This window comes from Toxorhynchites rutilus, chromosome 3 (assembly GCF_029784135.1).
Source record: "Toxorhynchites rutilus septentrionalis strain SRP chromosome 3, ASM2978413v1, whole genome shotgun sequence".
NCBI classification, from domain to species: domain Eukaryota; kingdom Metazoa; phylum Arthropoda; class Insecta; order Diptera; family Culicidae; genus Toxorhynchites; species Toxorhynchites rutilus.
In genome coordinates, this window is record NC_073746.1 from 295,842,374 (window position 1) to 295,858,903 (window position 16,530).

General features: G+C 38.9%; 1 protein-coding gene across 1 annotated transcript; it reads left to right on the forward strand.

Annotated features, from left to right (window-relative positions):
- Window positions 1-1,009: 1,009 nt before the first annotated feature.
- Window positions 1,010-2,934, forward strand: LOC129778349 (cuticle protein 16.5-like). The gene is made up of 2 exons (XM_055785214.1): window positions 1,010-1,190; window positions 2,172-2,934. Exons 1-2 carry the CDS (start codon window positions 1,179-1,181, stop codon window positions 2,601-2,603), a joined length of 444 nt encoding a protein of 147 aa, XP_055641189.1. The 5' UTR covers window positions 1,010-1,178; the 3' UTR covers window positions 2,604-2,934.
- The last annotated feature ends 13,596 nt before the right edge of the window (window positions 2,935-16,530 follow it).

Below are 16,530 nucleotides of genomic sequence, written 5' to 3' on the forward strand. Positions count from 1 at the left end.
GAATTGAACACATATTAATTTAATATTCATTATAAAAATTTATTCAAGAATGTGTTTATTTCTACCTTAAATTAAATACTTTATTTGCACCACGTCACATGCCGTTTCTCTCAATTTTGTATTTGCTAATAAAGAGCCGAATATCCGGCCAACGGATATCCGGTATCCGGTATCCGGCCAAACCACTATCTGTCTCATCACTATAGTAGACCCTCTTGAGGCATTGAGGGTACATGGTCCAATGGATGGATGTAGGGCGGAACTTTGTCATTATTTTTTAGTTATACAGCTAATGAGTTTTCGATATAGAATTGTGAAGAGAGTGAGGAAAACAGGGTTAAATGTTATCAATTTTACTTTAACCCTTCCTTGCTAATATACTAGTTATGAAACTACGAACACCACCGGACAGTCTCAAAACCCAAGCAATATGAAAGTTCGCATAGTTTAGTCACCTGCATGAGCAATCCTACCCCACATCCGCATGGAACATGAGTGGTAAACCAGCCAAGTTCTGCACGATCATACATCCACCACCGCTCCCACCTGTAGCCCGCGACACAACTCTTTCTTTAAACTTACATGTTTTCTTAATGATTTATTTATAGGTTCTTTAGATCGGATTAAGCTATATTAAAAATGCTTTTATATTTCCCATGCTCACGCTTTCGGACGCGTGAATGGATGGAGAGACAGAAAAAAACCCTTTCTAGCAAGTGGAGCACGAGTCCGAGGCTGCTGTGCAACGCTCCGATGCGGCAGCCAATCGGGCCGGTGTCGATCATGTAGAAGAAGAAAAACAGAAGAAAAAACATCCCTCTGCTCTCCTCCAGTTTAGGACATTGCGGGTCAGAACTTGTTGTCTCGGCGGGCACCCCTTCCAACGGTGGGTCGGTTCTTGGCACGATTCTAACCCGCGAAGATCATCACTTTCAGCTAGGGGGGTTGTTCGATTCAAAGGAGGGTATAAAACGACATGGATCGGCCACGTAATGGCAGTAGCATTTCATCGTCTTCCAATCAATCTTACCAAGCTTCCCGCGGCTGGTCTCATCTAGACAAGACAAGCGTTTTGATCTCAGTGTTATTAGTGCAGCTAGTTTCTAGTGTTTTCCAGTATTGAAATTTCCTAGTATCGTTAGAGTACACATAGTTTTCCATCCAATTTATTCGCCATAATGAAAATCCTGGTGAGTGAGACAAGAAGTGTCGAAATTGTTGAGAGTGCCGTAGTGCTGCTCGCCAGATGCCCTGAATATTGTTTCCTCATGAAATGAACTGTTTGAAGTCGATGGGAAATGTTTTTCTAATAATGTGTCATTCCTGCGAGATACAAACAGTTCCAGTATTTTACGAGAAGGATGAAAGTGAAGTGACAAGATTGTTTTCATTATGAGACAATTTTGAAGTTATCTTTAACAAAAGTGTACCGATTGATTTTCTGTCTCTAGAACAAATTTGTAAGCTAGATTATCTTATATATTAACAACTAAATGTTACGTTGAAAAGGGGGGCAAAAATGTTATTTCCAAATCAGGACTGTGATTAACGTAACAAAATTTTGAACAACCATCTTTTATTATTATATCTTGGTGAAATAACGCCATTATTGGATACTTCTTTGTTCTTTAATTAGCTCAACACTTTCATGAGAAGCTTTTAATTTGGAGCTCGATACTCAATTTAAAGCGACATTTCCATTTCCAACAACTCAATTGGAGTGTATGTTAAAAAATGTTTGATGAAAGAGCACTTCTATCATGGTACTTAGCGCCACCGGCTGAGGCGATATACCCCAGCATAAAAAAACAACTTACAGTTTTATGTAACTTTGTCAATGCATCATCTCCAAACACACCGATAACGAATCAGGAAGCGTGAAGATGAATAAGTCGCAAATCAAAGAGTGATTCGCAAGTGTGGAGCATGACTATTTCGTCCTTGCTTTTTTTGGATTCACAATTTGATTTGCAAACCGTGGGATTCAAATCAGTGCCGATAAACTTCCGAAGAGCGAAAATCGTCAAAACATTCCGAGAAACCTTTTTGCCATTGCCTCGGATAGAGGCTTAATTTATATTTATCCACTCCACGTTTTTCCCTCCTTTTCCCGAGAAAAACGGTTCGAAAGTTGGAGAAAAAATCGATTAAATTATTTTCCAACATTTCAGATCATCTTCGCCTTTATCGCCGCTGCCAGTGCCGCTCCCGGATTGTACGGAGGCGGATTCGGATACGGTGACCATGGATTCGGATATGGTGGATACGGTGGCCATGGATTCGGATACGGCGGATACGGTGGACATGGATTCGGTCTGGCTGCCGCTCCGGTGGTGAAATACGCAGCGCCAGCTCCAATCATTCATGCTGCCCCAGTGGTAGCCGCACCCGTTATCAAAGCTGCCGTTCCGGCGGCCACCAGCTATGCCACCATCCACCAGGTGCATAGCCCGGTCGTTGCGGCAGCACCTGTCGTTAAGTATGCCGCTCCGGCTCCTGTAGTCTCGTACGCGGCTCCAGTGGTTAAGTATGCGGCTCCAGCCATCGTTCATGCCGCTCCCGCCATCAAGTACGGAGGATATGGAGGATACCACGGATGGTAAGCGACCCCGGGCGACCACAGAGCTGCCAAAGATTTCGAACAGACGACCAACAACTAAAAAACACCGCCAGTGCTCAGACTACGCCGCAACTTATAGGAACGAAATGGAGGAAGAATCTCTCTGTATCTAACCAGCTGTAACCACAACACGCTGTCTACCGCTCTATTTTATGTTTTTTTCTACGATTACTTCATTGTTATTTTTTATGTTCATTATTCGCCATCCTTCTCATACTGACGGGAGGAAGACTCCCTCTGGTTGTTTCTAAGGTTAGTCATTCCGATGTTATGTTTTCGCCAGGAGAAATAAAACATGTTGAATCAAAAACACATCACACGTCTTTCTATAAAATACAGTAAAACCTGTTTTTGTGCGTTTTTTTTTGTGCGAATTTTTTTGTGCGATTTTTTTTGTGCGGTTTTTTGTGCGATTTTTTTTGTGTGGTGTATGAAAAGAAGTATATTTGACGAAGTTATCGTCCATTTAGTTTTTTTCGATGGTATGTATTTCAGTGCGAAAAAAGCATATTTGCGTCTCTATTATCCACTTCTGAAATCATTCCCCTCATTTCATCAAATGCTCTAAGCTTTTACCTGACAAGTTTTTCTAAGCTTTTACCTGACATGATTTCTAACAGCAACACCCTTCGACATGTAATTAAAAGCACAAAACAGCCACGCGCAACCGAAAAAGAAAAAGTGTCCCATCGCAAAGCAGGAATACAGAAGGAAATTGAACGATGAATGGCGTGGATTTGAGTTATTTTCTTGGGGGAAACTTTTTTATGCGATCCCTATCTACCGCATAAAAAAAGTTTTTTTCAAAATGTGTACCGAACACGATTTTTGAAAGTTGCTGGTGAAGTTTTGCCCGATTTTTTATGCGACTCTTTTGTGCGGTCCCTATCCCCCGCACAAAAGAAAGGTTTGCCTGTAATGGGCCTATTGGAAACAAACTGAGTTATTTGGATTTGCTCGAAATTGTTCGAATATAGGGGATGATAGGCCTGAAGTAAAATTGATCCTAAGTTTAATGAGACTGCAAAAAACCAAAACTAAGACATTTTGGTTGCTTGCGGTCTGAGAATCAACACATGCTATTTAAGCTTAATCTACATATTAAGGTAATATTATACTACCAGGCGCGTAGCGTAACCGGCACGGCACGTTTCATGCAAGACAAATATTATTGCGTGTGTTTCAAATGTGTATGCGTATATACAGCGGAACGGCTCCGGGCATACACAGCACGTTTCAGACAAATGCATGTAGGAATTCTCGAAAAGAATATTTTGCCGGTGCCGGGCACGAACTACACGGGCGAGTAGCACCATACATACAAATCAAACGTCGAAGTTCGTGGTATGGGTGCGTTCGTCGCTCTTCGGTACGACATCAGTTCAATCAGGGTTGCCAATAATATTTTTGAAAAAACTGGAAGATTGCTCTTAAAAAAACTGGAAGAAAACTGGATCCTGTAAAACCTTTTTATTTTAAGAAGACCGGTTATGATTTATCTAAATTGATTTGTTACCAATTTCAATGCTTGATAAATAGAATGCTCCGTGTAGGTTTTGTATGTAATTCATAAAACTGTAACTGTAATTACTGTGAAATAATATTTGAGGGATGGTTTTATTTGGGTTCACATGCATTTTATGCAAAATATGCATTAGCTATTTAGGGGAGTTTGTTTGCATTGATTAAATCAATTATATTTAGAACTAAAATTCCTTTGAATGACTATGAGAAACTAATATCCATTTGTTGTAAACGGAAGCAAGGTCACTTGGGTTTTATATTCATATCAATTAAAGTCAATGGAAACTATTCACTCTATGACCTTCTGAACTTCAGAATGTTTTGGAGGATCTATAACATCTGATGCTAAATCTAGGCTGTTAAATAAAATTAACAATTGAGTGGTACCCTGTTTTTAAAGTAGTTTGATAAGTTTCCACCATTCGGGAAAGCTCTTCGTTTTGGAATTTTCGACAAAACACCGATGGATTGAACAAAATGGAAAGAACCGAATTATAACCTCGCCAGAGATCGATAACAAGTCGAATGATAAATGTCAGAAAATAAAATTACATAAGGAATAGGAAGAGGGACCCAGCAAACATTAAATCGCATAACAAACGTATATATAACATCATATGCCCTAAAATTTGGTTGGCATATAATGCGCCTAACTGGCATATGCATGTAAAAGTGGAGGCCATATACATACATGGCAAATGCTCACCGAATTTGTTTGGATGAATATGCAACTTTGACCGGCTATAATAGCGATTATGTTGAAATTGAATTGCGATCTAATATGAATATATTCATGAATTGTCAAAGCACCAAATACGACTTTTGCAATACTCATATATGATTTATTACAAACAGAGAAAAAAAACAAATGGCGCAAAATATTTTCGTTAAATGTTTATTATAGCCGCACGAATCTCCATTTTTTTATGTTTGTAGAAATAATAATTGTTTGGTTGACTTGTGTTGGGAGTGGAATATGAATTTTTAAAATGGCACAGATTGATGTTTGGTGAAAACTGCTCCGATGTGAGTTCGAACTCCGGTCGTCTGGATTATCATCCACCAGATATCTCGTGCGGCTATCTGAAATTTAATTCAACAGCGGTTAAAACTTTCGAGTGCATCATTGACATTTCAATATGATGTAATATGTTCTTTATTATAATATGATTTAATGTTTCATGATTTTCTTCAGCATGCAACACGATTTACTACAGTACTGAATCGATTTAAATTATACGCTTATACGACACACAAACTGCATCAGCGTAATATACGCATATGATGCGGATTAAATATATTTTACGACAATGTTCATCATAAAATTTATGTTTATTATACCGAATTGCGACTTAACTTGATAATGGTATATAAAATCGAGTTTTTACATTTTATGCAATTTCAAATATACACGATACATACTTTGATTGATATTCTATGCGATTATGATTTATTCGGATTTCTTGTAAGACTTGACACGTGCAAAATTATACGATTTAATGTTTGCTGGGGAGGGACAGATGATAATATTTATCATTGTAAATTTATTTTACATGAAATGGATAAAACTAGGGCACACATATGAAAAACTGGATAAAACTGGACGATATTCCAGAAAACTGGAAGATTTTAGGGTTCAGCTGGATGACTGGATCGAGAAAAAAAACTGGAAGAATCCAGTTTAAACTGGAACATTGGCAACGCTGAGTTCAATCACCAGAAGCTACGCTTGTCAACGCGAATTAACTCTCCCGCTTCGAAAACAAATTTTTCCGTACCGTATGCGCTGCCGGTCCGTACAGTAAAGTTGCTATGCCTGATAATATAAATACATCATGTGTTTGTCTCCCCGTGTCGGTACGTGCCGTTTACGCTACGTGCTGGATAATATAAAACGGCCTTTACCTTCAGTAAACGGATGGTCATGATTTGAAAAAAGACAGGGTGGCCCGAAACTGATTTTTGCTTTGTCGTTTCTTTACCATGCTGTAATATCACTTTGTGATGTATTCGTGCCCATTTGCATTTGGGCCCATTTCGGATTTATCATCAATGCAAAGTTTAAGGGCCTAATTCTCGAATACACTACGAATACACTTCACGGTGGAAACGGTATGAAACGCATTCGCGATGACAACGGTACGGTGTCGACATCTGGATGCGAGATTAGTTTCCCACTAAATTTATCATTATAATATCAAATTATCTTCAGATTAAATTTTTGTGTGAGATTATTATATCACACGAAGAAAACAAAGTTTTCCACTCACATTGAATACCAGTTTGATACGAAGAGATTAATTTTCATTAATGATTTTTCATTTGAAAAGTGTTCATTCTACCTGAAAACTCATCATTATCTTCGACACTTCACTAACTCGTAAAACGTAGTTCAATGGCGTGCCGTTTATTTCGTTTCCACCGTGAAGTGTATTCGAGAATCAGGCCCTAAATTTATTATTTGTTTTCGGTAGCGATGTGTATTCACTGTTTCACCCGATGTTAGTAGCTCATGGTAGGTAAACCGCGGGTAAGACGGACAGTATAGTTGTATAGTTGCATTATGAATTTCAAATTTCTGTTAATGACAACACCTTCTACATGTTATTCTATAATATTTAAACCCTCCTATGGCAATGAATACTGCTCAAAAGTGGAATAGGGAAACGAAAACCGAAAATTAAACATGAATCCGCGTGTGCATGTAATTTTTACGGCTTCGGTATTAAGAATGTTGGATGGTTCAACTGCAAAATGGAAATCGCTGATGGTTATATTTCGGTTTGTGAGTTAACAGAGAAGCAATATTAGGTATGTACGTAAAAGTAAATTCATTCGTGAGAGGTAAATTTGAATTATTGAAATGGACAAATGAACAGTCACATCCAAGATCACATTCAATGCATGAGGGAAAGTGGAGGGAAGAATATTGAACTCTTTTTTCTATTGCTTTCTCTGTTTGTTCTATTTCAGTTACTGGACACACAAACACTGAGAGAGAGCGAAATTATTCCTCTCGCGATATCGATAAAAATGTTCTACTTTTCGCCTTGTTTTAATTTCAGTAAAAAGCATGGAAAAACAATTTTTTATAAAACATTTGGCCAATTATGTTGAAAACCAGCACAGGTCGGACTCGATTATACAGGGTTTTCCATTTCGGGCTTCCGAAAGTATACAGCCCTGCGCTGACAACCGTTTGACATAGCTGTCAACCAAAGCGTCATATCGTTAGTTGAATGTCTCCCATTTTACAATATGGATCGTTTTAGCATCGCACAACGTGTTAATTTTGTTAAATTATACTATAAAAATGATGAAAAACCGGCAAATGTTTTTCGAGCTGTTGCTGCCAGTGTGACCCGAATGTTTCGATTCCACGGCGTGCTCAGCAATTTGGCTTGTCAAACACATCATTATGGCGAATTTTGCATTTGGACTTGCACCTACATCCATATAAAGTTCAACTGGTACAAAAATTAGAGCGTGGTGACTATGGAATGCGTCGGGCATACGTCGATTGGGTGAACGAACAACAGCAGCAAAATGTTGAATTTTCGCATCAAATTTTCTTCAGCGATGAGGCACATTTCGAGCTCGGTGGCTATGTGAACACCCAAAATTTCCGTATATGGGGCTCAGATAATCCACACGTGATTGTTGAGAGGCCATTGCATCCGCCAAAAGTCACTGTTTGGTGCGCATTATGGTCTGTTGAAGTCATCGGGCCGTATTTCTTTGAAAATGAGGACGACGAGACGGTAACTGTGAATGGTGAGCGCTATGGCCGCATGTTAACCGATTTTTTTTTGCCACAAATTGAAGATATGGATACGGATGACATGTGGTTTCAGCAGGACGGCGCCACGTGCCACACAACACGACCGAACATGGCCATATTGCGAACTAAATTTGAGGGACGCATAATTTCGCGTTTTGGTGATGCCAATTGGCCGTCCAGATCATGCGATTTGAACCCGCTAGACTTTTTTTTGTGGGGTTATGCGAAAGACCGTGTCTATGCCAACTCTTGAACATTTGAAAGACAACATTCGTGAAGTTATGACCGAGATACCGCCCATATGTGCCGAAAAGTCATCGAAAATTACCTGTTCCGGATCAAGGTGTGCGAGGAAGCCCTAGGTGGACATTTGAATGATGTTGTATTTCACACATAATGGCATAAACCAAACTTTAATTTGAAATAAAAGTTTCGTCGAAATTCGAATTCTAAGTGTGTTTTATTTCAATTTACTTTCGGAATTTAAAGTTGGAAAACCCTGTATATAGTCGACCATTTTCTTCAACAATTATTTTCAAATCCTATACATAATCGAATCTCAAAAAAACAATTTTCTCATTAATGTATGAATGTCAAACATTAACAGAAAGACAGCTTTTTTGTGATTCGATTATGTATTGTATTCGAAAATTAACGTTGAAAGTGATATTGCGATTATATATAATCGAGTCCGACCTGTATATTGAACTGTAAGAAACTGCTTTTAAGTTTTGGAAAACATGAGTTTCCAAAGATACAATTGAAGTTCTTCTTAACATGTCCGTCTTACCCCCACTTTCCCTACACCATATCCTCCTGATCCCACCACACAGAGAGCATCGTCTTTCGTATGGAACGATTTTTGTTGCTGTGATTGGGCCGGCTTCACCAAACGAAAGCCATAATATTTTGCGCTTAAGGTTCTCGAAATAACGTTATAGCAATTATTTTTGACGTTTATGTTTTGACCCCCTCTGATGTTCTCGTTCCTCAACTTTAATTTAACCCTCGTTCTCGCTCTTCCATTCTGTTGACTTTACTCCACATTTATCCAAACGATGCACCTGGCGCTGGCCCGTGAGTTATGTTCTCTCGATCTAAACCGAATTGAAAAGTCCCTAATGTCCCTAATGAAAGATCTAACAAAATACGCCTCGGTGACTGACATTACAAAGATTAAGCCGAACAAACTGCGTGTTGTCGTAGCTGATCGAGAGCGTGCTAATGAGATTTTCATCGACAAGCCACGTTGATACGTTGTAGTATTGCGTCTACATTCGTTCCCATGACGTGGAAATTTTGGAGGTGATACGTTATTCGAGGTCTGCATGTATTAAAAGAATAAGAATTGGCAAGTGAAAAACTCCCCTTGATGAATTCCTTTGTAGACGAGAAATAAAAGGTCACCAAGTGTCCGTGAAATTTGTAGGAGTCGCAGGTCGTACACTTTTGTTGAAATTTTGAAGAGCGCTTCCCAACTGTTAGACCAGAACATCCAACAATCACAAACAATTTCTTTGCCGAGCTACCTGTTTATGAAATGGTTTTTTGAAGTTGTATGACATCGTTGATGGAATCTTCACGTTTTTCTGTGTTTCCGACCCCGTCAAAATCGTTGTCACCACAATGTTTCCTATAGTAAAGTCATTTTTGCAGCAGTTGATGCAAAGATGACCTCTCCTTGCAATGATTATCTGGGAGCGTATCTCTTTTACTTCCCTCACTGTTACTTGTTCAACTGTGCGCTGCAATAGAACATCCCGTCAATTGTGTTCAGTTATTGTCTTTTCATTGGCATTTTTTTATGTATTTGATTATATATTTATATATTTACTAGCTGACCCGGCAAACGTTGTTCTGCCATAAAAAATATTTCTAGTGAATATGTTGGTTGTTAAATAGAAAACAACTAATGTATTGTAAGTGTGTTTGAGTGTTTTAACGATCTATGAAATTGATTGAATGTGATCGACAGAATAGAACGAATGAACGATTCGAACGAAAGTGCGTTTGATGTTCATGGTGGGATTTGGCGATATTTAGAAAAAGATCGATCTTGACGAATCGATTTTCTAAACGGCGTAGGGATCGATTCACCGATTAAATCAGTGCCAAAGAATCGATATTTGAAAAAAACGAATTCTTCTTTTCCAATTTATTTAGTTGTTGTCTTTTCTTTGAACATTTCGATCCAAACATCAGAGGAATTTAATTTAGATTCTCAGAATGAAGGTCACAAAACGAAAACTTGAAAGCCCAGAAAAATGGTACTTTCCCGGGCATTCATCTAGTACTACCATGGAATTGTTTAATTATATAAATTAATTGAAAATTATTATTAGAAATTCAACAACTGGTATTCATCGAGAACTCCGCTGACAGTAATCTCATAACACCCAACCGTGCCATACGTCTGGCATTTAATCGAAATCTTAGTAACTGAATATAATTTACGACCACTTGTCTTGTCATGACTTACAAATCTGCTTCTGCTTAATTTACGACCACTAATTCAAAAAACAATATTGGAATGGATCAAATGTTTATGAAATTTGTCAGGTTGATGAGTGAGTGAGAACATTTCACTGAAAAACAAATTTACCAAAAAAAAAAGTCTACGAATAAATAGATCGGAAAGATCGAGTAGAAAAGATCGATTTTCACGATTTTTTGAGAACAAAGAATCGATCCAAAAAATCGGCAATCGGAGAGGGAAAGATCGATCTTCTAAAAATCGATCCTAGATCGCCCAATCCTAGTTTTTGCTTTCGAAAATGTAGGTGCGCACTGTTATTTGATATACAAACGTGAAACGTTCGTGAAGCTTGTGTTCATACTCGTGTTTGACATACCGAAGAAGGAGCGCCAAGTCAACATATTCACAAACATAGAAAAAAAGATACAAACCATTCCTTTTCTTAATGCAATGTATTAAATTAACGTATCTGATTTCTTATAAGTTGAATGTAACGTGAAAGAAGTAATATATTATGGTCCTAAAGTACAAAAATTGAATAAAAAAGGTCAATCTAAATTTCGTTCAGTTGCTTCCTCGTTGGTGAAAAATGCGCACTTATCGTTTTCAGATCGACGTTTACATTTATAAATGCTGGGTCCAGTAATGTAGCGGTCAATTTGGTAGCGTATTCTCTAGTCATTGTCATTCAATCGAAGAGTATTCACATCGGTATTCTGAATTTGAAACACAGCCATATTGCTTCCTTTATTCATGGATTGCGATCGTCTTGTTGGTGAGATCTTCAGGAAAACGCTTTAATTTTATGTAAATAAAATTTGAGTTAAAATTATTACTCGAAGTTGTTGTATACTTAGATGACATAATCCTGACCTCCTGACCCTAACTTATTTTTTTTTTCTATAAATATCCTTGTGTTTCCACCAAAACTTCATCTCTAATATGAAATCATTATCAGTGACAATTTTCGCTCAAGAGTTTTCCCCACTTGCAGAGAATGTGTTATTCTATTACACAGAGCACATGTTAGAGCCGATTTTCATTTATATTTTTTATTTAAAAAAAAATAAAATTCCGCTTTCGATTCACAGAAATAAAACACGGAGCGCAATAACGTCTATATCGAATTGCGTTTCACGGGTGCCACATTTGCATAACCCGATTGTACTTGAGTCGAACGGATTACATAATGTAATATTGTGATCAGTTCGAGAAATTCTGCCTCGATCGGATTTCAGAATACGGGTGGGCTAGCAGTTGATTAGTAGACGGGTTTGGGAATTTCGTGGAGGTTACACTACGTTTTTTTTTCTAACCAAACCAACAATTTAATAATCCTCGCTTTTGCCATCCAACCGAATGTAATTCTATGTTGGGACGACGAACGTTAGGAACGTTAGGAACGTTAGCACCGTTGAAGAAAAATATGAAGAGTTCAATTTCTCGCATCACTGTGTAGTCGCCTACCATGACTCCAGCAATGCGCATTGGATCTAACATCTGTTCTCCAGTCGGGGTTTTATCAGGATTAGTGACAATAGCGTAATTGGAATCTTGCAATCCGAGCATGCATGATTTGTGAGAATTTCAATATTTCATTGTGCTCATTCAAAAAGGCTTCCAGGCCTGGCTTTAGCCGGATTGAGGTTACTGACGCATGCATGTGTGGTTTGATAAAGAGAATGTATCTGTCGTTTAACAATGTAAATAAGTTCGTTCTGTTCAAAAAACGAACGATGGGTCAATTATTTGGATATGGTTCATACAAAAATACTAAAATCGCGATTGAAAATAGGTGATATGGGTGAAAAAAGTGGTGTTTTTTATATATTTGTTATGCCAAATTTAAGAAAAAAATACAAAAAGATATTCAGAATTTTTTTCTACCGGTATTAAACAAACGGTTAACGGTACCCTAGCGATATCGTATATAGTTTACGACCTATTCTCATGCTTACCAAGTATTTTATGTATAATTTCATAAAAATCGGTCGAGCCGTTTCGGAGGAGTTCGGCCACGAACATCGTGACACGAGATTTTTATTAGGCTGTCAAAAAAGTCCTGCGGTATTTCCGCGAGGTGTCGTTGTAAGCGCGTAGTTCTAGTTGTATTCATTGTATCGAGTCATACTATAGCTTGTTGGAAAGGTATTTTTGCGCGCTATAATATAGTCCTTGACAGTGTTTTGTTTGATTAAGTCGTTCGTGAGTTATAGTGTCGCAAATATGGAGCAAAATAAAGAGAAAATCCGACATAAAGTCTGCTTCATTTAATATTGGAACACAAACAATTGCGTGTAGTTCAGTCATTTATTAACGAATTCATAATTTGTTTTTCATACAAATGTAGCATTTTCTTTACTCTTTCATAAAAAAAAATTATTCATTGCTGTTTCGAAGAAATTCTCGTACTTTTCCCGTAATACGGCACATTAGGCGGCGCACACCCTTTTCGTCCACCGTTTTGGCGATTTGATTCCACCAGTTCTTCATTTGAGTCATGTTCCTAACAAGTTTTCCCTTTGCCTTAAGCCTCCGCTTCGTGATTGCCTAGTATTTCTCTATCGGCCGGAACTGGGGGGCAGTTTGGGGGGTTGAGGTCCTTCGGTATTACGCTGACCCCGTTCGTTGCGTACCATTCCATAACCGTTTTGCTGTAATGGCAGCTTGCGAGGTCCGGCCAAAACATTACTGGACGGTCGTGGGCACGAATAAACGGCAGAATCCGTTTCTGTAGGCACTCTTTTTTGTAGACTTCTGATGTCATTGTCTTGTCAGTGAGAAAGACTTTGGTTTTCTGTCCACAACTGCATATCCCCTGCCAAATCATGTACTTGCGGGCGAATTTATCCGCAAACACGAACTTAAATTTTGCAGGTACATCCCCCCGAGCCGTCGCCAAATAAAATTTTTGACCTGGGATTTGCCCAAAGTCCGCCTTCACGTAGGTCTCATCGTCCATCAGAATACATCCGTCGAACTTGGTCAGCACTTGGTCGTACAGCTTTCGAGCACGGATTCTGGCCACATTGTTCTGCTTCAGCGTCCGATTTGGCTGTTTGCTGGCTCGGAATGACCTTATTCCTTCCCGGAGACGAATTCGTCGCACCGTACTGTGAGCGGCCTGGAACTTATTGGCCAAATCGCGGTCTGAAAGATTGGGATTCCTCTTGACGGCCTTGATGACTTTCCCACGCAGTTTCCGGTCGACAGTTCCACTCCGACGCTTCGAATGCGGCTTCCGAGCCGTCATCAATGTTTCCTTGTACTGCTTGATAACACGCCATACGGTATTTCTGGGCATTTTAAGCTGTTTAGCTAGCTTAGATGCCGACAACAATGGATTTTCAAGAAAACTGTGCACAATTTTATCTCTCCGTTCGGCTTCCATGGCGGTTGTTTACAAAATGCTATCGTTTGGTGTTATGACATAAATACATGGTAAAAGGTAATGAATTTCCCGACACGTGGGTGAAAAAAGTTTCCAAATCCGTCCACTAGAAGTGCCACAATGAGCAAAAGAATTTGTTCCAATATTAAATGAAGCAGACTTTATTTTACAGTACTACTACAAAGGCAAAAATGCATCTCAAGCTGCCAATAAAATTTGTGCAGTTTATGGACCCGATACAGTTTCCATTTCCACCGCACAACGATGGTTTCAACGTTTTCGTTCTGGTATAGAGGTCGCCGAAGATGCGCCACGCTCCGGAAGATCTGTCGTCGAAAATTGCGACAAAATCGCTGAATTAGCCGAGAAAGACCGGCATAGTAGCAGCCATACCATCGGCCAAGAGCTGGGGATAAGTCATCAAACCGTTATTAACCATTTGAAGAAGCTTGGATTCACAAAGAAGCTCGATGTATGGGTGCCACACACGTTGACGCAAAAAAACATCTTTGACCGTATCGACGCATGTGAATCGCTGCTGAATCGCTACAAAATCGACCCGTTTCTGAAGCGGATGGTGACTGGCGATGAAAAGTGGGTCACTTACGACAACGTGAAGCGCAAACGGTCGTGGTCGAAGCCCGCTGAAGCGGCTCAGACGGTGGCCAAGCCCTCATTAACGGCCAGGAAGGTTCTGCTGTGTGTTTGGTGGGATTGTCAAGGAATAATCTATTATGAGCTGCTTCCCTATGGCCAAACGCTCAATTCGGACCTGTACTGCCAACAACTGGACCGCTTGAAGGTAGCACTCATGAAGAAGAGGCCATCTTTGATAAACAGAGGCCGCATTGTCTTCCATCAGGACAACGCCAGGCCACACACTTCTTTGGTGACGCGCCAGAAGCTCCGGGAGCTCGGATGGGAGGTTCTTTTGCATCCGCCGTATAGTCCGGACCTTGCACCAAGTGTCTACCACCTGTTTTTGCCCATGGCGAACGAGCTAGGTAGTCAGAAGTTAGCCACAAAAGAGGCCTGTAAAAATTGGCTATCCGAGTTCTTTGCCAATAAGGAAGCGAGCTTCTATAACAGGGGTATTATGAAGTTGGCATCTCGTTGGGAACAAGTCATCGAACAAAACGGCGCATATTTGACTTAAAACAGATGATTATAACTAATTTTATGAACAAATGAAAATTCAAAAAAAATACCGCAGGACTTTTTTGACAACCTAATATGTATAGAGAAGATTTATTTATTTATTTATTTATTTATTTATCTAACAACATACTTAATAAATTAGTCATTTATCAACTTTAAACATTCATTAGAATATATTTTCAAGTAATTAGTTAGTTCAAAGATAGTTATTTGTTCATTGCGGAAATCAGGGGTGACATTGCACATTTCGAAACGAGTGATTTTTGTTCGTTTCGACCATTTTGACATGCCTTTGACCAGCTTTGTTTACGAATCCAAAACTTTTACATTTCTCTACGAGACAAATTTTGCTCAAAATCTAGTACACCGAACATATGAACTTGAAAAAGATACATAATACTAAAACCAATTCGATTTTAGTTTCAATTTGCTCGAAACGAGTCACTCGTTTCGAAATGCGCAATGCCACCCCAGGTGCTAGGTTTCATTTATTTGCCGCTTTCGTGCAACGACACAGATGTTATTCCAGATTGCAGCCGAAAGAAAAAAAATCAATCTTTCACAGTCACGTTGTTCAGATGCGACAATCGTAAAACATTCGAATATCGCCAAAACTACCGCGGTTGATGCGCTTATGCGTTTCCGCGAGCGGCCCAAACGAAGTGTCATAAGTAGAATTTACGATAGTCAGTTGAATTGGAAAGTACAAGTCGGACTCGATTATATGTGCTTCGATTATATACAATTTTGGACTCGATAATATACAGTTTGAAAAAAAAACAATTTTACAATTTTGTACATTTCAAATATGACTTATTACAAGAAAAAATGTAAGCTTTCAACGTTAAAGTTAAATTGGAGTGGGTGGCAATGAAGTGGGGTAAAAATCGTGATTTTGAAGATTTTGCTTGGATTTTTCACTATGAATTGTTTATATCGATATTGTAGAGAAATTAAGAAAGATAGAAGTTGGGTGTCAAAAAACAAATTGTAGAACTTTTATTTGATTAAGAGAAACAATCAAGTTGATTATGAATTTTTAGGATAAATTTAACAACAACACGTTAAAAATTGCTAACCTTCAAGTTTTCACTTCCAAAATGTTATTTAAATGCACTAATTTAGAGCTTGAGCTTGGGTAGACTGTACAATTCGTAGTTGCTCTCCGTGATTGACCTGAACCAACCAAATTGCACAAAGAACACAAAGAATGACGCTTGGGACTAGCAAATCATTCTCCTTGTGCAATTTTCGGTGATTCGAGCTTTAAATTGTCAATAACGACGCCAGCCACGTCCTTACAGTCACCATAGGAAGGGAAGGAATGTTAGTATGATATTCGCCGCCCGAAGGCCAGAAGGGTCGCCTCTATAGCGTGGTTTCCTAGCGAATGTCATGGGAGGAACAGTTGTTAGTGGGGAGGGGTGAGAATCAGGATTCACTGAGGTAAGTGATATGATTATATAAACGCGAACTATCGACCGCTTGACGAATCTAAATTCCGAAAATTTTATCTGTCACAACACAGAAATTATCTCTAGATAACCTGACAAGGTAAACCTGTAAAATTCATTGGACTG